Here is a 26,974-nt window from a genome sequence, read left to right on the forward strand (position 1 = left end):
TATAGTAACTGGGATCGCAACTCAAATAGCAAACAGCTCATCGCGCCTTCATGAGCCTCGGCCAAGCCAGATAATACCCCCCAACCGCTGCCATCAAGCCCGCAGCCCCGACAAGCAGCGAGGTATCACTGAAAAGTGTCTCTTCCCGAACGCGTCCCAAGCCAGTCGGTCTCTTGTTCAGAACCAGACCCTTTCCAGAGCCTTCCGCAATATAGTCTTCCCACTGCACCTTTGACAAATTCTGCTGGTAATCGATCACTGTTCCAGACCAGTTATTCGTGATTTGTCCATCATCCCTCTTGTACCAGCTATTGCAGTTGGGATCCGCAAAGCTGCTCTCTTTCAGCAGCTTTTGTATACGGTCATTATACTCGTTCAGCACGCTCAGCTTCGGTCTTAGACTCAGTGGTTTGCCCTGTTGTCTAGCTCGAATAACTTGGCCAGCCAGTGCGTTGAGATACCGTGATTGAGCTTCGATCATGAGGATAATCGAATTGTGTCCTGTTTGGCGTCAATTGTAAACCACTGACGCATCAAATAAAAAAAATAAAAAAAGCAAAACCCACCAAGATTAGTGTTTGGTCCATAAAACATCCCAAAGTTGGGGAGATCCTCAACCGTCATACCATAGTAAGCCTTGGGTGAATCGTTCCAGATATCACCCAAAGACCTCCCACCGGCACCAAATACCTGAATGGGATACATAAAGTCGACAGACTTGAAGCCTGTCGCGAGAACAATAAGATCATATTCTTGCTCGCCGGCACCCTCAACTTCAATTCCCTTCTCAGTGATTCTCGTAATATGCCTCGTTTCCAGATCAACATTCTCCCGAGCCAAAGTGGGATAGTAATCGTCAGTGATAATAACCCGCTTACATCCCGGCGAATACGTCGGAGTCAACGTCTCCCACAACTCGGGCTGATTAGGTAACTGGGCTTTCATCATACCCATGCACCAGTCGCGAATCAACTGTGCGAAATCGGAGCTGCCGTCGAAAATGGCGGAGTGGAAGCTTTCTCTAAAGTCCATTTGCAATGCTCTTTTACGCCACCGAAGGGGCGGGAAGTATGTCAACAAGGCCTTTTGTAGTGCGGAAACGGGGGCGTCGCCTCGGGGGATGATCCAGTTTGGCGTCCGTTGGAAGACTGTTAGGTGAGATGCTTCCTGGGCAATTTCGGGGATGATTTGGGTGGCCGTTGCACCTGGGCATTGTTAGATATCAACGGTATGTTCAATCTTTTGTTGGTACTCGCAGCGATTGATTGACCATACCATTCCCAATGATAGCAATCCGTTTACCATTGAGATCGTAGCTCCAGTCCCAACGAGCAGAATGCATCATCTTCCCTTGGAACTCTTTCAAGCCTGGAATGCCGGGCTCGCGTGGAAGATTCAGTTGGCCGACCGCAGAGATCAAGAAGTCCGAGTTGATCACATAAGACTTTGCGAATTCGCTATCTTTTTGACCTGAAACGTTGACTGACACCTTCCATTTAAACTCATCGTCGTCCCAACGAGCTTCTTCGACTGTAGAGTTGAATCGGATATGCTTGTAGAGACCATATTTCTCTGCAGTGCGAACGAGATATGCCTTTTGAAGATTGAAGGGGTTAGATCAGCATTATCCCCATAGGAACAAGAGCTCACATGAATCTCCTCCTGCCCGGGGTACTCTCTGGTCCACTTCGAGTTTTGTTCGAAAGAATAGCTGTACAATGTGCTCCACACTGTGTGTTGTCAATCAGTAGTGCGTGGGGCTTCTTGCTGAGGGCTACATACCGTCGCAACAGCAGCCTGGATATTTTTGATCATTCCAAGTTCCTCCGACACTGCTGCTCTTTTCGAGAATCACAAAGTTGAAGCATTTGTTGCGTTTGATCAGGTCAATTGCCATGCACATTCCTTTACCATAAGGTATTGTGAGCCAGTATCAACACTAGTTATGAGATAACCGGAAGCATACCCGATATGCCGGCGCCTATAATGACGACTGTTGCATTTGTGAAGTCTTTATTGCCCACAGGAAGGCGTGTGGCCCCTGTGAAAGACATTCTGCCGATTGTGTTGCTAATACTCGATCTGAGCCAGACACGGAGGGGGTATTATGGCGCTGGGAATAACTAGACAGTTCCAAATCTCTGGGAAGTGGGTTAAATACCCTCAAAGCTCATTACCGAGGCCCCCTCATTTATTTTTGTAGGGGATTTACCACGGCTGCAGCGGCGGCTAAAGAGATGCATGACAAAGGCAGTTTCAGTACCAAGTGGACCCAGTTTTGTGATCAGCTTCAGATACCGGCTTTGGCTGGCTGAACGCCAATTTCATTTTCATCATTTAAAGACACACACCAGACAAAGTGGCCATCATCATTGTCTAGATCCCCGCAAGTTCGCCGTATGGGGCTGCGAGGAAGCTTCGGCAACACGGAGGTGAAATGCGGGGCATCCGGCCGAGGTCTGCACAACAAACACAAGAATGCTCACGGATTATTTTAACCTGCAGAAAAGATCTGCGCGTGACAATACAAGAGTACAATTATGGCAGTTCGATCCCCTCTCGCTCCGCGGTTTGCAGGATATATTGTTTGACCTGTAAGATGATGAGAAAATCAGAGATTAGTAACCATGCCGACGAACCGCTGCCAAGGGAGCATTGTGCATAAAAATAGAAAAACATACCTTATCATCCGGAACCAGCTCGATTGCCAATCTTCCATCGCCATCCCGCTTCTCCGGCTCCGCGCCTGATTTCAAGAGTAGTATAGCGGCGTCACCGTGCCCCTCCGAGATTGCATGGTGCAGGGCGGTCATGCCGTCGCCGTCTGTTGCATTGACGGGGCTCTTACCTTCTTCCAGAAGGTTCTGGAGGATGGGAACAGAGCCTACTGCTGCTGCTCGGTGCAGAGGTAGTTGACCGCGGACATCCTTTACCCGGGCACTGCATTTATTGGCGATCAAAGTTCGTACGGTGGTGATGTTGGCCTTGGAGCTTGCAAAGTGCAGAGCATTCTAGGAACAGTCAGCTTCAACTCGCCACATCTAACGGAAGATGGAAAATCAGCTTACCTGCCCTGAGCTACTCTTCACGGATACATCGGCTCCTTTGCGCAGCAGCAGGTCGAGGATTTGATCACCCTCGGCATTCTTGAGGCTGGAGGCAATCATCAGGGGTGTCCAGCCTGAGCCATCCTGATCAATAGGTTAACGAAACCAACTGTAAATGCCACGAAATGGACAGAAGACATTCGATATTGGAAAATACATACCTCGACATCAGGATCAAAGTTCTTGACGGAGACGAGCTGCTCCACGACGGGTAGACGGTTGTAGGCCACCGCCCAGTGGATCGCAAGCCGGTCATCATCGTCTTTGGTGAAAGCCAACTTTGGATTTGCCTATTTTTATAATTAGCAACTTTCTGGGTAGAGGCCACCGAGATCAATATCATAAGCAGTGTTTATTGGAGAGTGGGTTTTCTGCGGGGCAGCTCTACACATGGAGATCACTCACGTTGAGAAGGGACTCGACGATTTGATCTATTTCGCATTTATTAAAATGTCCAGCTGCTTCAAAAACTAAGGACATACTCACCTCGACCCTCACGGGCGGCCTCGTGCAGAGGAAACTTTTCACTGGCGTTGGAATCCATGGCTTGGATTTATATGATGTCGAAGGGAAGAAGATCCAACGATAAGAGCTACGATAAAGTGGGCGGTCGACACCTGACGGCCTAAGGACCCAACACCTTCAACTTCCGTCCGCCAGAGATTCATCACCGCATCTGCCACCCACTTCCCCGTCGACAACCGCCCTCCTTCTGCGATCCTGGAACTTGTGAGAGGTTTTAGTCGCATGCGCTGATATAATCGCCCGGACCGACTCGACTCGCGACCCCGGCGCAGGGTTTTCACTACGCGAACGACCCTTCGAACCTCCGAAACCGTCGCGCTTCGAGTCCTTTCAAAACCTTCGACGCCCCCCTCAAAACCGCCCTCCTACCTTCACATCCGCCTTTAAATCGCACGAAATGGATTACGAACCCTCCCATGCAGCCGACCAGGCTGTTCGCCTCTCTGCCAAGCGGACTGCCGATCTTTTCGGCCCCGAGTACCTGATGGTTACGCCCTCGACCCTCACAGACGGCTCGATCGGTGTCTCCTATCGACGCAAGGCAGAATATGAAGATGTGAAGGAATTGCCTCCAGTTCTTGCCGCGAAGCAAGCCCAGGCTGCCGCCGGTCGCTCCAAGCGTCCCAAGATCCAGGCGCAGGCGCAACAAGGAACCGGAGACAAGAGCGGCGCGTCGATGCAGCTCGTTAAGCGGCCGGCCGGTGCAGGCGCTGGCGCAGCAGCCGAAGATAAACCTACGAGTCTGATCGCCAGACCCTCAGCAACCAAGCAACAGCGACCCGACTGGCATGCGCCGTGGAAGCTGATGCGTGTGATTTCGGGCCACTTGGGATGGGTGCGAGCGCTGGCAGTCGAGCCGAACAACGAGTGGTTTGCTAGTGGTGCAGGAGATCGCACTATTAAGATCTGGAACATGGCGACGGGCAATTTGCGCCTGACGCTTACGGGTCACATCTCGACTGTGCGTGGACTGGCGGTGTCGCCGCGGCATCCGTATCTGTTTTCGTGTGGTGAGGACAAGATGGTGAAATGCTGGGATTTGGAGACGAACAAGGTCATCCGACACTACCACGGCCATCTGAGCGGTGTTTACACGCTCGCGCTGCACCCTCGTCTGGACCTTTTGGTGACCGGAGGTCGCGATGGTGTGTGCCGTGTGTGGGACATGCGTACGCGAAGCAACGTCCACGTTTTGACCGGACACAAGGGCACTGTCGCCGATATCAAGTGTCAGGAAGCCGATCCTCAGGTTATTTCCGGTTCCCTGGACGCTACCGTACGCCTGTGGGATCTTGCAGCTGGTAAATCCATGGGTACCCTGACGCACCACAAGAAGGGTGTTCGTGCCCTCGCAACCCATCCGACCGAGTTTACTTTCGCCAGTGCCAGCACCGGTAGCATCAAACAGTGGAAGTGCCCCGAGGGCGCTTTTATGCAGAACTTTGACGGTCAAAACGCCGTCATCAACTCTCTTGCCGTCAACGACGAGAACGTCATGTTCTCTGGTGGTGATAACGGCTCCATGTCCTTCTGGGACTGGAAGACCGGTTACCAATTTCAATCAATCGACACCATGGCCCAGCCTGGTTCGCTCGACGCCGAGGCAGGTATCATGGCTTCGACCTTCGATAAGACCGGCCTGCGTCTCATCACTGGTGAAGCAGACAAGACTATCAAGGTGTGGAAGCAGGATGATGAGGCTACCCCGGAGACTCACCCTGTTACCTGGGCTCCTACCCTTGGCCGACAGCGGTATTAGATGCGGTGTTGCTCGCCAGCACTTATATTTAGTGTCACCAAATACCCTTGTTATCTGCTTTGTCTTTTTCTCTTTTCTTATGGCACGGTGTGGAGTTAAGCGGGATTTGTATATTATGTCGGATATTCGATTTTGGAAAAGGGCTATAAGAAATATATCATGCTGCAGCAGAAGCTTTGTGACAGTCGAGCCAACACTACATCATATGTGATTGCACCGAATATGCGAGTCCCCTTAAGCTCCTCTACGTAGTACACTACACTAGTGTAGTGTAGCTGCACCAGGGCACCATCGGATTATAGGTCGCTCGCTCTGTTTCATCATGATACGCCACGATAGTATTGCAGATAGAATCGTTTCACTCTCTGATTGAGTATCATGAGTTAATAATGTAGAATACAAAGTACATCCCATCCCGGGGTATTGAACAAAACGCAGATGGTTTTACTGATCAATTCCAAGACCAAAGCCTTTAGCTTCCGTATCCTCACGGAAAGCAGATCGTACGTCCTCAGCAGCAACTCGGAGTCGAACCTTACTACTCCGATCACCACGAGTAGGAATCGTGGAGCCGCCAAGCAAGCTCTTGGACCCAGTGCCCTGTTCTAGCGCTAGAACGCCAGAGTTCATCAATTCCATAGCAGCAAAGCCGAGAGCCCGCACGCGAGCCCCGGCTCCTCCTCCAAGAATAAAATCTTTCACTCCGGCGCCGGCTGCACCGGCCACGGCAACCGCTGCATCTGCGATGCGTCGTGCCTCGTCCAGGACATCGCCGAATGTTGACTCGGTGAGGCCGGTGCGTTGTATGCGGGCTAGCAATGCTGCAAGGAAGAGCTTGCCGGAGAGTGGGAGGCCGCGGAGTGATTGTTGGAGGGGTGTGGAGGTGGCTTCTTGGATGGCTTGTTTGATAGTTGCGATGGTGACGCGGCCTGGTTGTCCTTTGGTTGGTGCAGGTTTGGGTGCCGCAGAGTCGTTGATGTCTTTGTCTGCAAGAACCTTGTTGCGTCGGGCTGGTGTCTTGCTCGGTGTGGCTGGGGGTGAGTTTGCTTCCTCGTTTTCCCCTGAAGCTGCATTACTACTAGTAGCTTCGTCGGCATCCTGTTCTGCAATTTCGACGGCACGTCGGCAAATATCTAATGCACGTCTAGCATCACCGCTGACTGCCGCGACTTTACGACTTGCGAATTGGATCGCGTCTGGGTCAACGATGTTGCCTGGTACACTTGCGAGACGTGTACTGATGATCTCCATCAGGTCTGTGTGGCGATATCCAGGGAATGTAATACGAGTAAGACCAAGACGACTGGAGATCTTGTTGCTGAGTGTTCGTTCGGGGAGATCCATGGTATTTGCAACGGCCAGGACGATGAGGCGCGAGTGTCGGAGAGCGGGCCAATTGAAGAAGTTGTACATGACCGATTGGTTCTTTGTGACCAATTGATCTAGTTCGTCCATGAGGACGACACAAGATACTCGGCGGGGCGAGGGGTGGGAGAATTCATTCTCGAGAAGATCCAGGGCGTGAGATGGAGATACTCGATCGCCTTTCAGTGCTTCCCAGAGCATTGAGTAGGATTGATGGGGATCCGTGACTTTCATGCCGTTGATTTCAACGAAGATGAAGTCGTCCATTTCCTCAGCTAGCACAGCACCGTTAAGCTGTGCAACGACTTCACGGACGGTGGCAGTTTTTCCTGTACCAGGAGTACCAGAGATGTAGATACATGCCCCGGTACCTTCCATAATAGCTGCACTCAGGTGATTGTAGACGGTATTAAATTCGGTCTTCCGACAGGGAAGGGAGTCTGGGACGGTCGACACATGCAACAGCGTACGTGCCTGGCGATAGGGCGAAGCGAAATGGGTTGGTGAGAGCACTCGGGTGCCCAAAGGTGTAAATTCCAAAGGCTTCTTCACGACAATCCTCTTATGGGTTGGAGTCGTAAGGGCCTTCTTGCGTTGCGATTGCGGTGTCCCGCCGGGGGCCAATCGCTGTCTCTTTCGCGGTGTGGTTGGGGCTACGCTTTCTTCCTTGGGCTCGACATACTGATAGAAGGGAAATGTTAGCATGCTGCTTTACTCACTTCATCCAGGGTGTCACTCACATCAGTGTCTACAGTCTTGCGCTTCCGGGCCGTCTTGAGCCCGTCCTGGACCAAAGTTATAAGCTTCATGATGTCGTTCTCATCGTAGACATCCTCCCACAAAAACTCCTCAGTATATCGCCCTTGCACTTGATTGACGCCTCGGCGGCACACAATGCACTTGTTGTACTCAGCCAGCTCGGCCTTATTCTTGGGTGGTGTGCCATTCGGGTATCGAGCAAAAAAGGCGTTTTTGGACATCACAGTGGCCTTGCCGTTGATCGAGGTGAGAGGGTTGACGTTGAAGTCCTGCGTAAGGTACTGTTCATTCGGCAGAGCATCCGTCCTCCGCTTATTCCTCGTCGACAGAAACTCATCCGGCCCGGCGAACCACATGATGTTGGCGGACTTGATGATCTCGCCTTCCTTCTCATCATCATCCTCCTCGACAAACTCTGTTATAATTCCGATCCAATCTTTTCCAGCCTCTGGCGATTTGAGGAGCACAATCTGACCCAATCTGCATTCAAATGTTCCCATTTTTGCTCCGATGATCGTGCGCTTCTTCTTGGCCGGGCGCGAGGACTTGCGTCGGGCGGGTTTCGTGGGGCTGCCATTGTTCGCTTCTGGTTCATCTTTGGCTTCGGGTTCTGCGTCGAAAATCCAGTCCCAGGGGTGGTCTTCGTCACCGAGTTCATCGTCGGAGTCTTCGTGGACCAAGGCGCCCTTGGTCATCCATTGTTGAGCGCGCTTGCGCACAGAGCGGCGTCTGTCTGGCTCGGTATCACTTGAGTTCCCTGCATTAACTGTCATTGTGTCAGTCGTTTGGCGGAAGAAGGGCCAGGAGCTGTCAAGGGCGCAGGGAAAATCGGGCGACTCGGACGCGTTGTCCACTTTAATCCTCTTCCGGTTTAGCGCTGCCAAGATATAGCATAAATTTAGTGCCTGAGGCACCACAATAGAGCATGCATGGGATGGCGTCAAGGAAATTTGGCTATACAGGACAGGGCCCATATCCCTATCAAATGTTCTCTGAACCGTTTTATTTCTATATTCAGCGCTGCATCCTACCCTTGCCCGGTCATCTTTCTGACAATCTATCGGTAATTTACCCAGTTACCCGCACGGTTGACTGCCTGGTATAGTTACCCCAAATGTCAGAAGTCGAGGATCGGTACGTTCATGTTCTAAGGTGCCCGAAAGTGGCAGTCAAGCGATTGAAGCGTCTGTCGTGGCATTTGGAAATTACTCTTGCAATTGTGGCAATACCAACGAAGCGCAATGCATGCTTTTACGAACGTCCTGTCCACTGCGAATAGTTATATGACAAAGGCCGTTGCGCTTAAAGTGGGACTCAACAATGCGGCGCTTACTTATAAAGCTCGTTGAAAGTCCCACCGGAATTCCAAATCGAAATTTCTAATGGAGTTGCCGCTGTGCTAAAGCACTGGTAGTCTGACAATCTGTTCTTTGGGTAACCTACCCAAAACACCTGCTGTTCTTTGATGTTATCGCGCCTCCCTTGAACATGACAGAAATAATAGAATCATCGCATCATTAGGCCTTTGGCCATTTGAATATCTCCTTTCACACGGCCTTTCAAATAACACGACTACCAGATCACTGCAGGTGGCACTCTCGGTTACACCAACCAGGCAGAGTGCATGCCAGAGAACTGGTAACTTGCACATCACGAGAGTATTTGCATCCATTCAAAATGATATATGACTATCCACCTTTGACGTGGCATCTGACACTGGCTGGCGACCCTCATGTATCAAAACCAGCTCACATCGGAACCAGCAATTTTTCTCCCTTCTTAGAGATATTTTAGTGGGGAGACTCTCATTTCTAAGCACGGCTTTTCTTCTTGTCAACATCTACCTTCACCTTCATCCCTTCTTCCCATCCAGACTTCGAAGATCGCCAACCACCGCTTTCGATGGTCTTCACTTCTGCCACCTCGCTTCTATTTAAACCTCTCCGACCTCTTCATCTTCGTCTCTTCTTCAACTCCCCACCCATCTCGACCTCCAAAGCTTCAATCACGTTTCTCACTTCTAAATATCTGAGAACATCCTGATGACAACAGGAGCCATGGAGCCGTATGTCACTACATAATCCCTTGTCTTTCAGGTGATGACTGATGCGAATGCTGACTTACGTTTGCAGTTTCGAAAAGGAAGCCGCCAAAGGTAAGACACACTCGACTACTCAATCTCTGCTATATCGTCATGACGGCCTTTTTGAAACCAACTGACATATTTTAGACTGGAACCTAAAAGGCTATGGGCGTCCACCTGAACCAGTTGACCAGCGGCTGGACCAGCCTATGCAGCAAGCTAGACCCAAACCACCTGTGACCGTACCATCGACGCCGTCGCCTTGGAACACGGACACGCCGATTGATGAACGGTATTTCGGTGCCCAGGAAGCCAAGGTCGCAATCCAGAATGCTCTCAAGTCCCATACCCCTCCCATTTTCCCCCAGGGCTCAAAGCAGTCGCGGGCTAAACAAGACCCCAGTCCGGGCAAGATAAAGTATTTTTCTCGTCAGCAGCCCGACGGTAAGTTCACTGTTTGAACACACATAGCGAGCAGTTAGCTAATTTGAATCGCATAGCAATTGTGAATGAAGATGATCTTCTCAAACCAAGGTGAGTGAAGTGAAGGGGATATAATTCGTTTGCCCTTTGATTAATTTCGCCATAGCCAAAGAATTTCAATCGAGCACAAGCAGCATAAGCGCCCACGATCAAGCAGAGCCAGCCTCTACGCAAAGATAGGCGAGCAAACAGGCACATGGATCAAAACGTCCCAGAGCGATCCCCAGGTAAGTGGTCTTTGAACAAACAACTGGTGATCTCGTTCTGACATCTGAGCAGCACATCTGCATTTGGGGTGACCCAAGCGGAGTTGCTGAAGCAAAACAACTGCTCCGTAAGCAGCTTTCTAAGCCAGTGACTGCGTTCTACCACAGCCCCTTCAAAAAGCCCATTCGCCTCTCTCGCCATTCACTCCCTGCGCTTCTCCCAACCGGGCCCCATCCAACAGCACAGAAGCCATTTGGGCCACCCCCGATCCAGCCTATCCAGCCAAAGGGCACGTCTGAGTCCATCCTGGAGCTCCGGAAAGAGCCTAGGAACACAAAGGCCTCTTACAAGGTATGGAATTTGCTCAGTAAGATGAACCAGGCATATACTGACACTATTTGCCTAGTTGATGTTCTACTGGCCCAAAGATGGCCCAACTCTCCGAGCAACCTTTGGGGAAGAGCTTGAGCGGCTCGATGGTCTTCGACAACAACTCGGATGCCATATCTTTGTCACCGACGATCTGAAGGACTTCCTCTGCGTGTCCAGCGATCAGCACATATCTCTTGAAAAGATCGCGAGACTCCTCCAAGGGGAGTGGAAGAATGCATTCGCTAAAAGTGATACCCGTGTCAAAGCCTATCTTCTTGAGCCCCCTAGAAACATGGAAGCCGCCGAAAGAGTGGCTGTTCAGCATCAGAAAGGCAATGAGAAGACCATTCCGAGCCCCTATGGCAAAGATCCAGAACACAACCCAAAGGAGAAAGCACAGCAGGGTCTCATTGAACTCCAAAATAAGAATCGCAGATTGCTCCGAGACAGCCTCCACAAATGCCTTGGCCTTATCCAATACACCAAGGGCAACATGAGGATGCGTGTTAAGTTCGGCACATTCGTCCTTGAGAAATTCAGGAAAATAGGGAAAGAAGCCTCGGTCTATCGCTTCGGTGAATTCGCTGATATGATTCTTGATGACCGCTGTCAAGGACATCTTGTACCTGGGTATGTCTGATTCGCCTCCCTCTTTTTTTAGTCCTGATGCTTGAAAGATACATTTTTGCTGACTGCTAATTCTCTTCTAGCTTGGAAATCCGCCCAGAGATACTTCTGAAACGATGCATCGACTCTCCCAACTTCCTGGAGCTCAAGGGCGGAAACCTCGCCTCTCTCAAATCGATTCCCACTACGCAGTCGGCTAGCTTCGAATTCCTCGGAAAGAAAAACACTCCGGCAACTATCCGATTGGAAATCAACTTCGGCGACGGGAGTACGGGCGCAGAGCTTTCGGCAGGCCATACCCAGTGGCTCACAATCCCCGCAAATCGAGAGGCAGCGGCACAGCGACTGCCCATGCAACTGTGCCGTGTCGACTTTGATAGGTATGAATATGTTCCCTGATACATGTATACAACCTTGACTAACATCTGATGCTCGATAGATGCGACTGGCAAGTCGGAATCGAATTCTTCGACATTCTCGAAGAAGACAAGATCAGCCCCGAGCAGCGATACTTCGCCGAGACCGTGAAGCAGGAGCCGGGGCGACGCGAAGAGTCGCTGACATCGACGCCCGGCCGACGCATCTCCTTCATTGATCACGTACCCATCTCCCGTTTCATTCAGAAGAGCGCGGTTCAGCTCCAAGTCAAAGGCACCAACTATGTGCTGGAGCTGGCTCGGTATGAAGAATTCACTCGCTCTCCTGACTTCGGTAATCGGTGGTTCGCACCAAAGGTGTGTTGGGGAGCAACTCTCTACAACCCAGAGTGGGACCAGGCTCTGGGCCGCAAAGATGAGCAACGCAGTGGTGGTCTTCAGAAATTCTTCCCGCCCCTCAAGGGCAAGAGCCGTGAATGGGATGACTCGGGCTACCAGGAGTTTCTGCGGGTGGTGAGGGCAACAGCAACAATGCTGGGCATTGGTGGGGACCCCAATTCGGGATATGGGCCAGGGATGCTCCGGATCCTAACAGGAGATCTGGGGACTTTCTTCTGAGAAACGCCCCAAAGGCATGAAATAGGGGGAGGAGGGTGGAGGGTGGGAGGGATGGAGGGAATTCTTACAATTAAGGGTGCGCCAAAACCATGAAAATGAAGAATAATAAACAAGGAAATTTCCAAGAAAATTGGTAAAGTAAACGTGAAAAAGGGGCAAAATGTTGGGAGAGAAAGCAGTGGCACAGAAAGCTTTCAAGTCTTTCGAAAGTTTCTGATTTTTGATGTCAAGAGGCGACTTTGAAAGTTTTCGGACTAGGGTTTGCTTCTTCAGGTGAAAGGGGAATGAGGAAAAATGAGGGGAAATAATGTTGCCGCAGAAATATTTCGTCTTTCCAAGAGTTTTCCAGACAAGGGAAATTTTGAAAGTATACGACTAGCAAAGCCAAATCGGAATATGGAGCGACGGGCGATACATCTATCCGAATCATGGTGTGTTCTTGTGGTTGCACCTACGCATACATTAATACTACCTGCGGCATCCGACACGCCGCGAGCAGGAAGTGTGACATGTCCAAGTTGGAGGAACTCGTACAGAAGCTCCCGAAGGGCCTACCACTAGAGCTTAGTGCACTGCTCCAAATCGACCTTGCACCGAGGCTGCGCCTACTGCAGGCTCGACCTTCCTGCAGAGACTGGCTATCTTTGCAAAAGGCAGGCACTTCCCAGCAACACGATATATTTTTAGAGGATATTCGCTGTGGATTGAACTTGATAGATCTAGCAGTACTAGATTTTGTCGAGCTCAGGCTAGATGAAGGTGAAGGGCTTCAGTCACTCCAAAGAAAAATTTAGAATACGAATGTAGTATCAATGAACCACGTCGGGCTCTAGCACCCCCATCAGCAAAACCCGGTCCGGGAAGTAATTAAAAAAGTGGATATGATTTTATTTACTACTTCCGTAGACTATTCTGGTTCATGATTGTGAATTGTAGCTCAGCTCGCACTCGCAGCAGCCGGCTGTGCGGGCGCTTCACCGCTAAGCATCTTCTGACGGAGGACTGAATAGAAGTCAGTATACAGCACTATACTTTTCCAACGAGGGACAGCATTCAATATCGAGTCTAGGGAATGAAATACTTACCCTCCTCAACGACACGCAACTGCTGGCTCTTACCAGAAACAATCTTTTCGAGCTCCTGCAAGTTGGCATCTAGGCCCTTGATCTTATCATCATAAAAGGCGACAGCCTTGGCCGGTGTCTGCGCAAAAGTCATATCAGTAGCCCTCCACCATATAAAGCTCGAGACCCAAGGCCGTATTTTGCAGAGGTACAGCCAGGTAACTAAGAAGCTTCCAGGGCATTCTGGGACATACCTTCTCAACGTAGAATCCAGTTCCAACATCAACAAGTACCCTCTCCCGATCCGTCAGTCGGCCCTTAACATACAGCGAGCTTGTCAGCGGCACGAGAATATCGTCTTGGCCATCAGTGCCCTTGTCCTTGGATCCGGTCACGCCATCGTTGATCGAGCGAACGCAGTCACGGAACTTGGCTTGCGCTGCGCGAAGCTTGGAATGTGAAGTGGTGAGGTGCTCCAGCTCGGAGGTGAGGCGGGATTGGAGGGAGCGCAGCTGGGGGACGCTCAGGGAGGCGAGGTTGACTGTACAATGGAAGCTATTGCGTTAGGCCTGACCAATTTGGCATAGAGAGAGGCATTGGGTCGAATGTTGCAATGCTGCTGCGGTACTGCATCTCGCAGTGCGGATTGCAGATTGCGGCTTACCTGTGCCTGGCTGAGCTCCGTCGGAGCCGGAATCAGACATTTTCGTGTGCGAGGGATAGAGGGAGTGAAAGGGGTCGGAGTCGATGGGGGCGTTGGCGCGTAGGAAGGTATGTGTTCCGCGAGTTTTCACGCGGAACTTGTTATGCGGGCGGAGGTGGGGGTTGAGCTCCAGAAAAGACCAGGTGCTGGGCGTGGTAATAGTGCGCATAGTGGGGCTCCTGCGGCGATTTGCAGTGGAAGCTGATATAAGCACGCACCTTAACAACAATCAAGCTGCTTGTAGGGATTGCAAGCAATGAATAGACTGGCCAACTAGTTTTATCGTGGATTAGAAGTAGAGAGATCAAGAGGTGGGATAATTTACAATGCTAATATGAACATGCTAGTAATACAAAGACTTCAAGATATCAATATGCCCCCTTTATAGTTGGCTCAGCAAACCCTCGACAAATGCAGGAAGATCGTCCATAGATACATCCTTCTTCACGCCCAGGCGACGGCATTGCACCTCGAGCATCTGGTTCTTCTTCCATCCATTACCGACAACAACATTCACGGGATAGCCAATCAGGTCTGCGTCGCCCAACTTCCAGCCCATCCCCTTGTCACGATCATCAAGCAGAGTGTCAACAGACTTTGAAGTCAAGCTGTCGTAAATTTGCTCGGCCACAGAATTCAATCCCTTGTTGGGGATGATAGCAACTTCATATGGGGCAATTACACGCGGCCAGTTCAAGCCCTTGGAGTCTGCTAGCCGGTTGGCCACGGCCGAGATCATTCGAGATACGCCAATTCCATGGCAGCCCATCTGCATTGGTACAATCTGCTCCTTAGAGGACTTAGCGCTTGATTCAGCGGATCCGTCGAGCACAGCTTGATTGACGGAGACCGAGGCCTGGAGCACTTCACTATACCGCGTGCCGAGGTGGAAAGTATGGCCCAGTTCAACGGCGGGGTTACTTGTCAACGAGCCATCGGCACACTGCGAGCAGTTATCTCCATCATGGACCCGAACAAGACTGAGCTGGTTGGAGGTGCCGGGAAACCGGTCCAACTTCGAGTACTCGACATCCGCAGCAGAGCAGCCAACTTCTTGGAGCAGATCGCTGAGTGGAGGACGCTGGTAGACGCGGACCTGCGAATCATACAGATCCAGAATGCGACGTTTCTGGGATGACGAGCGAGATCGAACATGAGCCGCCCACTTCGCCTTCGGGTTCTCCACGCTCAGATCAAGATCGACACCTGCCGCTTCTGCAATCGCTTTCACGGCGTGCGAGTTCACATGTCGTTCGACCGGCTCGGAAGAGCCCTCTTGCATCGAATATTTGGGATACCAGCCCCGGAGGAGAGTGTTTCCGTCATGCGATATGGCCATCCACATGCCATTGGATACCGTCGCGCCTCCCCCTACCTGAGCGTCTTCAGTCTGGAATCCCGGGACGGTACTTTGCCCTTCTGATTCCTTGAACTGATGTGTCTTTCCGTCTGCCAATTCTTCATTGTATACATGATCACAGTGTGAGCAGCTCACCACTCGGTCTTCGCCCTTGGGGCTGATAAAGTGGAATTCGTGGCTGAGACTGCCGCCCATGTTGCCAGAATCTGCCGCAGCGACCAGATATGGTATCTTAAGCTCTTCAAACAGCTGTGTGTAGGCGTGTTTGACTAGCTTGTAGGTCTTGAGGGCTTCGGGTACATTGTAGTCGAAAGTGTAGAGATCCTTCATGATAAATTCACGTCCGCGAAGAAGGCCTTGCCGTGGTCGGGTTTCGTCGCGATATTTTCGTGCTGTCGCAAAAGTCAATAAAGTGCTTTCTGAAAATCTAGATGGGTTGACTCGCATATTTGGTAGACTCGAAGAGGAAGACTTTTATAAGATGTAGTGAGACTGCCCACAAGCGAAGTGATTTCCTCCTCGTGAGTAGGCGCAAGGAGAAAGCGAGCATTCTTGCGGTCGTGAAATCGAAACATCTGGTTTTTCTGTTAAGAAGAGGTCCTGAATCGACGCTGTTGGGGAATGCGTACCTCTGATCCCGACCCCTCGGTCAATCGGCCGGATTTCTCCCAAAGCTCCTGAGCGGATATTGAGGATAGAGAAACTTTTGACGCCCCTAAGAGAAACTATTGGTAACTTTCTTCGATCATTCACATAAAGCAGACACGTACCGAGAGAGCGCATGTGCTTGTCAATTAGTCGCTCGAGCTTGTCTTGGACACGCAGTCCAAGGGGCAGGAGATGAAAGATGCCGGAATATGCCTGGAGTAACCATCTTTGAGCAACAGTATGTCATAGTTGGTGCTTGATTGACAAACCTGACGCAGAAAACCGCCTCTGATCAGGAGGTCATTGGCATCCTCTAGTATGTTGTTAGCATGTACTCCCGGCAGCTTTCGCCGACTCGCAATTCACACACCGTTTGAACCCTCCATGGGTTTCTTTGTAATACCACCGGTTGGAATCCAGAAATTGGACACCCGATTCCGGCCATCATACTACACATCCATCAGTATCGACACTTCAGACAATCCGGTTTCTCGGAGGCACGTACATGTAGTTGGCAACGCTGGCCATGGAGACCCAACACCAGCCGCCGCCCCAATGGGCGACCATTCGCGGGACGCAGTCCTGAAATCATCGAGGGCGATACTCACCAGACGATATAACCACTGGCGAAGAATCAAACAACAGAGCAAATGACGGCGGGTCCGAAATCGTCGCGGTTGAAGGGCGTTTCTTATCGTGTGGTCCGAGCGTTCTGATAACCGCCGCAAAAGATTTCTCCGCCCAATTTTCTCCTCCTACAAAAAAAACATCCCCAATCCCAAACACAACGCAATGCCTAAAGGGAAAGGCAAGCGCTCTTCGGGCGCGCAAGAAGCAGTCCCCGATGCAGGGCCTTCTGTTTCCGCGACTCAAGCCACCCTCGCCGAGCCCCAGATCGACGAAGGCGCCTTCGCCGGCCTCCGACAAAAAATCGAGCAACGATTGAAGGATCAGAACTCTGGCAAAGGAAAGTCGAAGAAAGACAACAAGCCGCAAGCATCGATCGAGACTTCGCCCCCGAAGAAAGAGAAGAACGCTGCCCCCAAGGCCGACAAGAAACAAGATTCGGCACAAGGAAAGAAGCGGAATCGCAATGGCGATGTGATCGCCCGTGAGGAGAAGGGAGGCAAGAACAAGCAGGAAAAATCTGCTGGTTCTAAGAAGGGCGCCAGTGATGACACTCTTCGCCAGGAAATTATTGCCCTTGGCGGTACCGAGGAGGATCTTGACCTTCTGGCGGGTGTCGACTCGGAGTCCGAGGTCGAGGGCGCCGCTTCGAAGAAGAAGGGCGGCGACGATGACTTGCGGAAGGAGCTCTCAAAAATGCTGGAAGCCGCGGGTCACGTCGTGCCTGAAGATCTGCCGGACGAGGAGGTAGAGGAGGAAGATGAGAGAGAGGAAGAGGAAGAAGCCGACGACGATGAGGAAGATGAGGAGGACGACGCTGCAGAGGACGACATTGAAGACGCCAGTGACGATGTCGACGAGAAAGCCGAGGATTCTTTCGAGGAGTCTGATATTGAGGATGCGCCTCCGGCGCCTAAGCAGAGGGAACCTGAAGCTCACATTCCCAAGGAATTTGCTAAGCTCGTGAGTCTCGCATGGCAATATTTTAAGTGGAATTTTACTAATTCAAGGAAAACACAAGGTCATCCAACCTCGATCTGACTGGTACAACGCTCCCCTCCCTCCCGTCGCCGGCGGAAAGCAGATGAACGCCCTTCCTCGTCACCTTGTGGATCGCATCCACGAGCAGGCCAAGGTTTTGCTTCTGGAGGAGAATGAGAAATACGCCGAAGCTCAGAAGGCTTCAGCATCTTCGTCACACAAGTTCTATTCGACCATTATGTCCAACGGTACCCTGAGCGATAAGATTTCCGCCCTCACACTTGCGGTGCAAGAGTCGCCATTGCACAACACTCGATCCTTGGAGACTCTGGTTGGGCTTGCTGGTAAGCGTAGTCGTGCGCAGGCTGTTGAGGTTCTGCGGTCTCTGAAGGATATGTTTGCTCAGGGTACTCTTCTTCCTTCGGATCGACGATTGAGATCATTTGCCAACCAGCCTGGACTGGTTGCCGCATTCCAGGGTGCTGCTGGACGCTGGACAGAGCGCGACGCCCTTCCCGGTGGTCTCCAGAAGAGTCATTTGATGCTTTGGGCTTTCGAGGACGGCGTGAAGGAGCAATTTTTCGAGGTACTCAAGGTCCTTGAGGTTTGGTGCAACGACGAGATCGAGTTTTCGCGGTCTCGCGCCGTCAGCTATGTCTACGAGTTGCTCAAAGAGAAGCCCGAGCAAGAAGCGAACTTGTTGCGACTTCTCGTCAACAAGCTCGGTGATCCTGGCAAGAAGATCGCCTCCCGGGCATCTTACCTTCTTCTCCAGCTTCAGCAGCAGCATCCGCTCATGAAGCCGACTATCATCAAGTCGGTGGAGGAGCTTCTCTTCCGTCCTGGTCAGAGCTCGCACGCCAAGTACTATGCCATCATTACCCTGAACCAAACGGTTCTGAGCATGAAGGAGCAGGCGGTTGCGATGCAGCTCTTGGATATCTACTTCTCGCTCTTTGTCACCCTGCTGAAGCCGGCGCCCAAGGGCAAGCCGCCTGGCAAGCACGGCAAGGGCAAGAATCAGCCTGTCAAGGGACAGGCGCAGGATGATGAGATGCGGGAGAAATTGACCTCTGGTGTCCTGACTGGTGTCAATCGTGCCTACCCCTTCACCGACACCGACACTGACCGGTATGTTCCCTGTTACCAAAAGTTTGCTTACGCTATACTAATCGTGTATTTAGCATGTCCAAGCACATCGACACCCTCTTCCGCATCACCCACTCTTCCAACTTCAACACTAGCATTCAGGCGCTCATGCTGATCCAGCAACTGACCAACTCTACCCAAGTTGCCAGCGACCGCTTCTACCGAACCCTGTACGAGTCGCTCTTGGATTCACGTGTGGCAACCTCCTCGAAGCAGTCCCTCTACCTCAACCTCCTATTCAAGTCCCTCAAAAGCGATCTCAATGTCCGTCGAGTCAAGGCATTCGTCAAGCGTATTGTTCAGGTTCTCGGCATGCACCAGCCGGCCTTCATCACTGGTGTTTTCTACTTGATCCGCGAACTGGAGAAGACTTTCCCCGGTCTCTCGACCCTGTTCGATCAGCCCGAAGACAACGACGACGATGACGAAGAGGTCTTCCGCGATGTCCCCGATGAGGATGACGAGCAACCCGAGCCAGTCCCGGTGGAGAAGAAGCAGCAGGAACGCTATGATCCTCGCAAGCGTGACCCTGAGCACAGCAACGCCGATCGATCTTGTCTGTGGGAGTTGCTTCCTTACACCACCCACTTCCACCCCTCGGTCTCGCTGAACGCCGATCGTCTCTTGGACCACGAGACCATGAGCGGCAAGCCCGACCTGACCATCCATACTCTTTCCCACTTCCTCGACCGCTTCGTGTACCGCGCCCCCAAGGCGAGCGCTGCTTCGCGCGGTGCCTCTATCATGCAGCCTCTGGCTGGTGGTGAGGCCAAGGACCGCCTTGTGGAAGCCGGCAAGACGGCGCAGCAGAGTGTGCCTCTCAACTCCGAGGGCTTCTGGAAAAAGAAGGCCGAGGAGATTGCCGCGGAAGATGTCTTCTTCCACGAATACTTTAACCGTGTCAACAAGGACAAGGACCGGGCCAAGGCCAAGAAGTCCAAGGGTACCGACGGTGCTGCTACCCGTGGTGAGGATGGCGATGATCTCAGCGAGGATGAGGACGAGATCTGGAAGGCTCTGGTCGACTCCCGACCCGACCTGGAGGACGACGGTGGCAGTGACGATGACCTGGACATGGACGATCTGGAATCCGCCTACGATGAAGACGAAGATGAGGAGGGCGAAGGCGCCGGCGACGACGAAGTCATCTTCAACGATGAGTCGGACGTTCCCTCCGACGAGGAAACGGGCGACGCCGCCGACGGCTTCGAGGGCTTCGACTCGCCGCCCGCCAAGGCCAGCAAGAAGGCGGCCAAGCCGGCGAAGGCGGACGAGGATGACGAGGATGCGTTCGACATGGACGTCTCGGACGACGAGGCTTTCCTGGACAGCGACGAGGATCTTCCCTCGGACATGGAGTTTGGCGGCGTGGACCTCCCGCCGGCCGAGGAGCCCGAGGAGAGCAAGAGCAAGAAGCAGAAGCGTCGCAAGCTCAAGCACCTGCCGACGTTCGCCTCTGCGGACGACTACGCGGCTCTGCTCGAGGACGAGGATCTGGGCATGTAGGGAATCGAAGACTCGAAGTTATGATCGACTCGTGCACATACTTGGATTTGTTCTACTGTGTTGCGAATTGTGTAAAAGCCATGTTCTCGGCGTTTTGTTTGGACTGCCTTGCGGTATTTGTCTATATCTATTTACTTTACTATACTATACACTATCAAGAGGGATATCAATTTCCTCTCGATTCCTTCGTATCCCACTATTTTTTTTTTTTTTTTTTTGTTTCTAGCGCTTTGACCCCATCGTAGTACTCGTTAGTACGTTCGGCAATAAGCAGAAACGACGATCGTTGAACAAGACAAACGATCGGGAAAGTGGCCATCCTGCACTTTCGTGCCACGCGAGCGTCACGTTCAGCTGGGCTTCTAGAACCCTTCGACGCATGGCGCGTTGCACCAGCTCGGGCACGCCATCACGCCGGCATAGATGTTTATTGCGTGATGGCCATCGAGTCGAGATTGAGCTGTAGTGTAGGAATTCAGTGAAGACATGTGGGCTCCATATGAGGCCATCACGGTGGATGAGCACGCAAGCACTCGCGGGACGGCCGAGAACCGGGCCCTGCCGAGTCTGTGGCGTGCAGTAGCTGGACTGTGCGTGGCGGTCTTGGTGGCATTCCTAGGAGATTGCTTGGGATTTGCTTCTTTTGTCCTTGGTACTGGGCACTGGTCTCGAAGGCACTGCAGGATGTATACGGCATAACAAACATATCTCAGCCTACATAGGGCTGTTGATAGTAAAGGAATCTTTATCCAGGCTATCAGGCCAATCAGCATTCAACTCTGGCTGTCTTCGGCAGCACCTGCTGAGTGCAGTTGCTGACTCATCCGCGTAGGGATCGCTGCCAACCAGCAGAACGTGAATCTGCGGTACTGTAATTGCCTCAGCGCAGAAGCGATGAGGAAAAAAAAATGGAGACACCGGGTTTAATTCAACCTCCCGTTTCCACTTCATCAGATGTCTTTTCGTATTGTATGATTCACTATGCACCAGCACAGGACAGCACGCGGGTCCATCAGGACACCCGCATTCGGCCTCGGGGGGAGCGACAGTCGAATCAGCAGCGGCACAATCGTCACCCTCGTTCGACCGAGGACCCTCCCATGTTTTTGAGCGTGGCTGATGCATGGTTTCTGATCCCGACCGACACCGCGACAGTCCGTCATTCGGCCGCTGCTTGCGGGGCCCTGACCCAGGCCCACTTCGGCAGGTTGTAGCTTACGGCTGCGAGATATGATATGCGGAGCCCAGTGCCCGGTTCGCGGGCCAAAAAATACCACCCAGACGAGGTAATCGGTGTCGCCGGAGAGAATCCTGCGAAGAAATTCAGGGTGAGATGGCGACATTGGCGCGTCAGATGCAGGAGCCTCTCTCTGGACGGTCTAGAGCGTGGATCTTCCTTGTAGAGTCTACAGTAGTACTGCTAGTAGTAGGTATAGGTAGTGTATCCAGGGCACAACTTAGACTTCGTGGCTCAGTGGTCCGATCGCGCCCTGGTCCCTTGCCCTGCGCCGTCCAGTGCTGTCAGCGCCATAATCCTGTGCTAAAACGGCGCCAGCCAGCGCCAGCCAGCGCCTCCCATTGCGGCGCACTCCATCACGTCATGTCGCGGTGCCCGGATCGACAGGACTTTTCCTTTCCGGCGCGGTGGAGCGGCCTTAAAGGGAAGGTAGGATACCCCATGATACCCGCAATACCCCCAAATTACCGCTGCTCCATCGCTCCCCCCCCGCCAGCCTTGCAGTACGCGGCCAGGCCTGGTATACCAGATACCAGATACGTCGCCCTGATTCGGATTTTTCATTCTGGTTTTTCGTTTTCTTTTCTCTGTTGCGTATTTCTCTGATCGCTGTTTCTTCCTCTCCACAACTTTGTCCAACTTCTTTTCTGCGCTTTCTCTTGCGTCCAGCTTACAATTGTGGTCTGGCGGTGCTTCACTCCGCTGTAGATCCCGTTGCCAGTACACTCCATCTCCCCTGCGCCAAACCCAACTCCCGCCTACTCACGACTGGATCGGCCTGGAATTCACTGTTCCTCGCTTTCGCTGGAGGCAGCACCCAACGCGATATTCTCGATAGCATCCCATTCTAGCGTCACCATTCTCCGTACCCCATCTCTCCCGTTCCAACACCTGCCCAGTACACCCCCCGTGGCCCGGTTTATGTATCCGAAAGCCAACAGGACTACTTCTTTCGACTCCGCCGAGTACCGTCAAAAGCGGTTCGCCCGCTCGTTAAGATTAAAATGGCTCGGCCTCAAGACCACGCAGCAATGGATGCACACCTCGGGGACGGCGACCGCTCCCCCGACCTGAGCGACAAGCTGGACCAGGACCCCAAGCTGAAGGACTATGACATCGAGGGCCAAGGCCGTCGCCGCTCCTCGCACCACATCACCGCACTCGACTCGTCCTCGACGACCGAGAGCGTCGGCCGCCAGATCGAGCTCGAGTCCGAGAATACCATCAAGTACCGCACCTGCAGCTGGCAGAAGACCGCCGCCCTGCTGTTCTCCGAGTACATCTGTCTGGCCATCATGTCGTTCCCGTGGTCATATTCTATTCTGGGTCTGGTGCCCGGTTTGATTTTGACGGTGGTAATTGCGGGTATTGTGCTGTATACCTCGCTGATTGTCTGGTACATACTTCCCCCTCCCCCTCCCCACCTCCCTTGCCATCCCTGGCGGCGCCTCGTGGTTTTTGCGTTAGGGCCCCTTCGGCTATCTCGAAAATTGCGGGGTTGGCCTGTTTGGCCGTCGATCACGCTAATGCTGATATTGTTGTCATTCTTGCAGGCGATTCTGTCTGCGACACCCGGAAATTCGCGATGTCTGTGATATCGGCCAGTACCTGTTCTGGGACTCCAAGATTGCCTGGTGGGGCACGGCTGTCATGTTCATGCTAAACAACACCTTCATCATGGGTCTGCACTGCGTCGTCGGTGCTACCTACCTCAATACCATGTCCGATGGTGCTGTGTGCACGGTGGTGTTTTCGTTGATTGTCGCCATTGTATCGTGGTTCTTCTCGTTGCCGCGTACCTTCGGCACGCTGGCTCACATCGCGACTATCTCCGCCTTCTTCACGTTTATCTCCGTCATTCTGGCCACCATCTTCGTCGGCATTGAGGATCACCCGGCTAAGTATCCCAAATATGGCGAGCCCGTCGTGTCGGCCATCCCGCTGAAGGGCACAACCTTTGTTTCTGGCATGAATGCCTTCTTGAACATCAGCTACACCTTCATCGGCCAGATCACCTTGCCCAGTTTCATCGCCGAGATGAAGGAACCCCGGGACTTCTGGAAGTCCGTGACGGCCGTCACCGTCGCCGAAATCATCGTCTTCAGTCTCGTCGGCTCGATCATCTACGCCTACACCGGTTCAGGAAACTACATGACCTCGCCCGCGTTCGGCTCCATCTCCAACGAGGTCTACAAGAAGGTCTCCTTCTCCTTCATGATCCCGACCATCATCTTCCTGGGCGTCCTGTACGCCTCCGTCTCGGCCCGCTTCGTCTTCTTCCGCCTGTTCGAAGGAACCCGCCACAAGGGTAGCAACACGGTTGTCGGCTGGGCTGCGTGGGCTGGTATCCTTGCCTGCCTCTGGATCATGGCGTGGATCATTGCCGAGGTGATCCCGTTCTTTTCGGACCTGCTGTCGATCATGAGCTCGCTGTTCGATTCATTCTTCGGATTCATTTTCTGGGGCGTGGCGTACATTCGCATGCGGAGTGCTGATCATGGACCCCGTTTCTTCATGGAGCGCGGCATTCGCGGCTGGTGTGGGTTCATTTTCAACGTCTTGTTGATTTTCATCGGCCTGTTCTTCCTGGGCCCTGGTACCTACGTAAGTTATCACTCATTACCTAGGGTCTCTTTCGACCTCCTAACAATCTTTTCAGGCCTCCGTCATGTCCGTCGTGGCCAGCTACCGCGAGGGCACGGTGGGCGGTGTCTTCACCTGCGCCAGCAATGCCGTCTAAACCCTGCCGGGCAGGGTATGAATTTCGTCACATATCATTCATTTCATTGTTATTTCCACCCGGCCGTCCGGGCTAAATCTGATGATTTGATGACCGAAGAACAAATCTTTTTTTGCATTAGTTTTTTGTGTTTGTATGGATATCCCGTCTTGGAATGATTACAACCCAAGATCTTTTTCGCGTTTTTGTATCATTTATGGAGACTTGGATGCTGGCTTCTACTGTGAGCTTCCTCACGAATACCCTCTGGTAGTACTGCCTGCCGGGCCAGCATACCGTGCACATATTGCGGCAGTGAATGACATGGCCGATTGGCTTCGGGGCTGTTGCTCCCCGGATTACTGTTTGCATCATCTCTGTTCTCGTAGAGTTATGTACCAAAGGTCATTCTGTGTGAGCCGGGTGACAAATATCCGGAGTAGCTTTTGCGAAGAAACTTTCAATCAAAGCATTCGGCTTGGTCCATTATCATCATCTCATGGACATTCTATCTTCACTTTATCACACACAACACAGTCAACTATCCTCGTGTATAACCGCGCGTTACTCGGGTTTCGGCTCAAGAATCAGATCTACACCGATTCACAAATCTGTGTTAACCCAACCTCAAAGCTTTACGAGCAGGGACCCTGCCGTCAATCCCTACATCAGTGTACTAGCAGATCGTAGATGATACGACTGTACTCCGCGGTTTGCCGAATCGGGAAACGAGCTCTCCGCTGACTCATCCGGTTCTCCTCCTATCACACGTGACTTTTCCGCAGGGCTTCTCCGACGGCGGAGCGAGGGACCACTCGCGCGGCCACTTTTCTTCCTCGCCATTTCCTCTTCTCTTGTTCTCTTGTCAATTCTAATTCCAATTCCTTGCAGTTCACCCGTAATGGCTAGCGTTCGCACATTCCGCAAAGGCGTCGACCTGGTGGCCGCCAGAGCCTCCGTCCTCCACACACCCCGCGCCTCTATCGGCTCCACACTTTTGCGGCGGGAGCTCTCCTCCTCCTCCGCGGTGCGCCCGACTGCCAATGCCCGCGTGCCCAGCACCAGAGTCGTTGCGCCCGCTGCCATTGCGCCTGTCCAGGCTCAAGCTGTGCGCTATGCTTCTGGATCCAGTGGCCCCCTCAGCAAGACCCAGCTCTATGACTTGCACGAGGCGCACGGTGCCAAGATGGTGCCTTTTGCCGGCTTCTCCATGCCGCTGCAGTATGCGGATCTGAGCCATGTGGAAAGCCATATGTGGACTCGTGAGAAGGCCAGTCTGTTTGATGTCAGCCATATGTAGGTCCATTTATCCCCAAAAATGCAATTGCGGTTGCAATGGGGGCTAATATCAACATAACTATAGGGTGCAGCATCACCTGAGCGGACCTGGCGCTCTCGAGCTGCTGATGAAGATCACTCCCTCGTCCCTGGACAAGTTGACGCCCAACACCTCCACTCTCTCCTGCCTCCTGGAAGAAGGCACCGGTGGTATTCTCGACGACTGCGTCATCACCCGCCGCGGCGAGGACTCTTTCTACTTCGTCACTAACGCCGGTCGCCGCACCGAGGACCTTGCCTTCCTGCAGTCCGAGATCGAGGCTTACCGCTCCAAGAACGGCGCCGACAGCATCAAGTGGGACATCCTCGAAGACCGCGCTCTGGTCGCCCTTCAGGGTCCCTTGGCCGCTAAGGCACTGCAGCCGCTCATCAATTCCGCTTCCATCGCAGAGACCGATCTGAACACCCTCTACTTCGGCCAATGCCGCGAGCTCCACATCACCCTGGCTGACGGCACCGCCAGCCCCGAGCCTCTCCTCATCTCCCGCACCGGTTACACTGGCGAAGACGGCTTCGAGATCTCCATTCCCACCTCCGCCTCCCAGACCCTACCCCAACAGGTCGTCGAGCTTCTCCTCGCCGACAAGAACAGCGTCCGTCTCGCCGGCCTGGCGGCCCGTGACTCCCTTCGTCTGGAGGCCGGCATGTGCCTCTACGGCCACGACATCTCCACCGCCCAGACTCCCCCCGACGCTGCCCTCGGCTGGATCGTCGGCCGTGACCGTCGTGACCCTGCTACCGCCACCTTCCACGGCGCCTCCGTCATCCTGCCCCTCCTCGCCAGCCCCAAATCCCTCAAACAGCGCCGTGTCGGTCTGACTGTTGAGAAGGGCTCGCCTGCCCGCGAAGGTGCCAAGGTCGTCGACCTCTCTGACCCGGCTAACCCCGTCGAGGTCGGTGTCGTCACCTCCGGTCTGCCCAGCCCGTCTCTGGGCGGTGTTAACATCGCCATGGCGTATGTGAAGAACGGCTTGCACAAGAAGGGTACTGAGTTGGGTGTTCAGGTTCGGAACAAGGTGCGCAAGGCTACTGTTACCGGCATGCCTTGGGTTGAGAGCAAGTTCCACCGTCCTTCTTAGATTGTTTTTTCTTCATGTTTTGTCATGACTTTTGATGTTGTTTTACTGTGGGAAGCGATTGTGCTTTTTATTGGTTGCACTTGTATATAGAACTCCTTCTAAGCAGCCTTGTTTTTTTAATTCTGATCGCATATTCTACTTCAACAGTATAGAGCGATTATACAGGATACCATTGATCTACACATATCCAATAGCGATTGTAATTTCCGCTCTAGAAGGATATTTCTATAACCACCCCCTATCATGGCCTTTCTCAGGTCACAATTAGACCTCTGTTCAAA

The 26,974-nt window shown here is 52.7% G+C and overlaps 10 protein-coding genes across 10 annotated transcripts; 5 read left to right on the top strand and 5 right to left on the bottom strand.

Annotated features, from left to right (window-relative positions):
• Positions 1–37: 37 nt before the first annotated feature.
• N7532_005799 (flavin-containing monooxygenase) lies at positions 38–2,054 on the bottom strand (the record flags this gene model as incomplete). Its single annotated transcript, XM_056618293.1, has 6 exons — positions 38–501; positions 567–1,205; positions 1,276–1,594; positions 1,651–1,730; positions 1,783–1,905; positions 1,967–2,054. 6 exons carry the CDS (start codon positions 2,052–2,054, stop codon positions 38–40), a joined length of 1,713 nt encoding a protein of 570 aa, XP_056474452.1.
• Positions 2,055–2,538: 484 nt separating this feature from the next.
• N7532_005800 (ankyrin repeat domain-containing protein) lies at positions 2,539–3,651 on the bottom strand (the record flags this gene model as incomplete). The annotated part of the gene is made up of 6 exons (XM_056618294.1): positions 2,539–2,592; positions 2,682–3,011; positions 3,069–3,191; positions 3,269–3,397; positions 3,513–3,538; positions 3,594–3,651. 6 exons carry the CDS (start codon positions 3,649–3,651, stop codon positions 2,539–2,541), a joined length of 720 nt encoding a protein of 239 aa, XP_056474453.1.
• A 378-nt stretch (positions 3,652–4,029) lies between these two features.
• N7532_005801 (WD40 repeat domain-containing protein) lies at positions 4,030–5,391 on the top strand (the record flags this gene model as incomplete). The annotated part of the gene is made up of 1 exon (XM_056618295.1): positions 4,030–5,391. One exon carries the CDS (start codon positions 4,030–4,032, stop codon positions 5,389–5,391), a length of 1,362 nt encoding a protein of 453 aa, XP_056474454.1.
• A 444-nt stretch (positions 5,392–5,835) lies between these two features.
• On the bottom strand, positions 5,836–8,288 carry N7532_005802 (origin recognition complex subunit 1; the record flags this gene model as incomplete). The annotated part of the gene is made up of 2 exons (XM_056618296.1): positions 5,836–7,437; positions 7,497–8,288. The coding sequence occupies 2 exons, from the start codon at positions 8,286–8,288 to the stop codon at positions 5,836–5,838; spliced, it is 2,394 nt and encodes a 797-aa protein (XP_056474455.1).
• A 1,519-nt stretch (positions 8,289–9,807) lies between these two features.
• Positions 9,808–12,282, top strand: N7532_005803 (uncharacterized protein; the record flags this gene model as incomplete). Its single annotated transcript, XM_056618297.1, has 6 exons — positions 9,808–10,042; positions 10,262–10,308; positions 10,361–10,639; positions 10,695–11,290; positions 11,371–11,667; positions 11,727–12,282. 6 exons carry the CDS (start codon positions 9,808–9,810, stop codon positions 12,280–12,282), a joined length of 2,010 nt encoding a protein of 669 aa, XP_056474456.1.
• Positions 12,283–13,219: 937 nt separating this feature from the next.
• On the bottom strand, positions 13,220–14,218 carry N7532_005804 (prefoldin subunit 5; the record flags this gene model as incomplete). The annotated part of the gene is made up of 4 exons (XM_056618298.1): positions 13,220–13,284; positions 13,368–13,485; positions 13,601–13,887; positions 14,011–14,218. 4 exons carry the CDS (start codon positions 14,216–14,218, stop codon positions 13,220–13,222), a joined length of 678 nt encoding a protein of 225 aa, XP_056474457.1.
• A 213-nt stretch (positions 14,219–14,431) lies between these two features.
• On the bottom strand, positions 14,432–16,649 carry N7532_005805 (putative proline--tRNA ligase AIM10; the record flags this gene model as incomplete). The annotated part of the gene is made up of 7 exons (XM_056618299.1): positions 14,432–15,801; positions 15,882–15,993; positions 16,039–16,124; positions 16,180–16,270; positions 16,327–16,370; positions 16,428–16,506; positions 16,563–16,649. The coding sequence occupies 7 exons, from the start codon at positions 16,647–16,649 to the stop codon at positions 14,432–14,434; spliced, it is 1,869 nt and encodes a 622-aa protein (XP_056474458.1).
• Positions 16,650–16,849: 200 nt separating this feature from the next.
• N7532_005806 (RNA-binding ribosome biosynthesis protein MAK21) lies at positions 16,850–20,320 on the top strand (the record flags this gene model as incomplete). Its single annotated transcript, XM_056618300.1, has 3 exons — positions 16,850–17,647; positions 17,706–18,796; positions 18,850–20,320. The coding sequence occupies 3 exons, from the start codon at positions 16,850–16,852 to the stop codon at positions 20,318–20,320; spliced, it is 3,360 nt and encodes a 1,119-aa protein (XP_056474459.1).
• Positions 20,321–22,561: 2,241 nt separating this feature from the next.
• On the top strand, positions 22,562–24,297 carry N7532_005807 (putative neutral amino acid permease; the record flags this gene model as incomplete). Its single annotated transcript, XM_056618301.1, has 3 exons — positions 22,562–22,953; positions 23,111–24,161; positions 24,217–24,297. 3 exons carry the CDS (start codon positions 22,562–22,564, stop codon positions 24,295–24,297), a joined length of 1,524 nt encoding a protein of 507 aa, XP_056474460.1.
• Positions 24,298–25,177: 880 nt separating this feature from the next.
• Positions 25,178–26,693, top strand: N7532_005808 (glycine decarboxylase subunit T; the record flags this gene model as incomplete). Its single annotated transcript, XM_056618302.1, has 2 exons — positions 25,178–25,572; positions 25,640–26,693. The coding sequence occupies 2 exons, from the start codon at positions 25,178–25,180 to the stop codon at positions 26,691–26,693; spliced, it is 1,449 nt and encodes a 482-aa protein (XP_056474461.1).
• Positions 26,694–26,974: the final 281 nt, after the last annotated feature.

Source organism: Penicillium argentinense (assembly GCF_028826775.1).
Source record: "Penicillium argentinense strain IBT 30761 chromosome Unknown utg000005l_segment0_segment0, whole genome shotgun sequence".
Classification (NCBI taxonomy): domain Eukaryota; kingdom Fungi; phylum Ascomycota; class Eurotiomycetes; order Eurotiales; family Aspergillaceae; genus Penicillium; species Penicillium argentinense.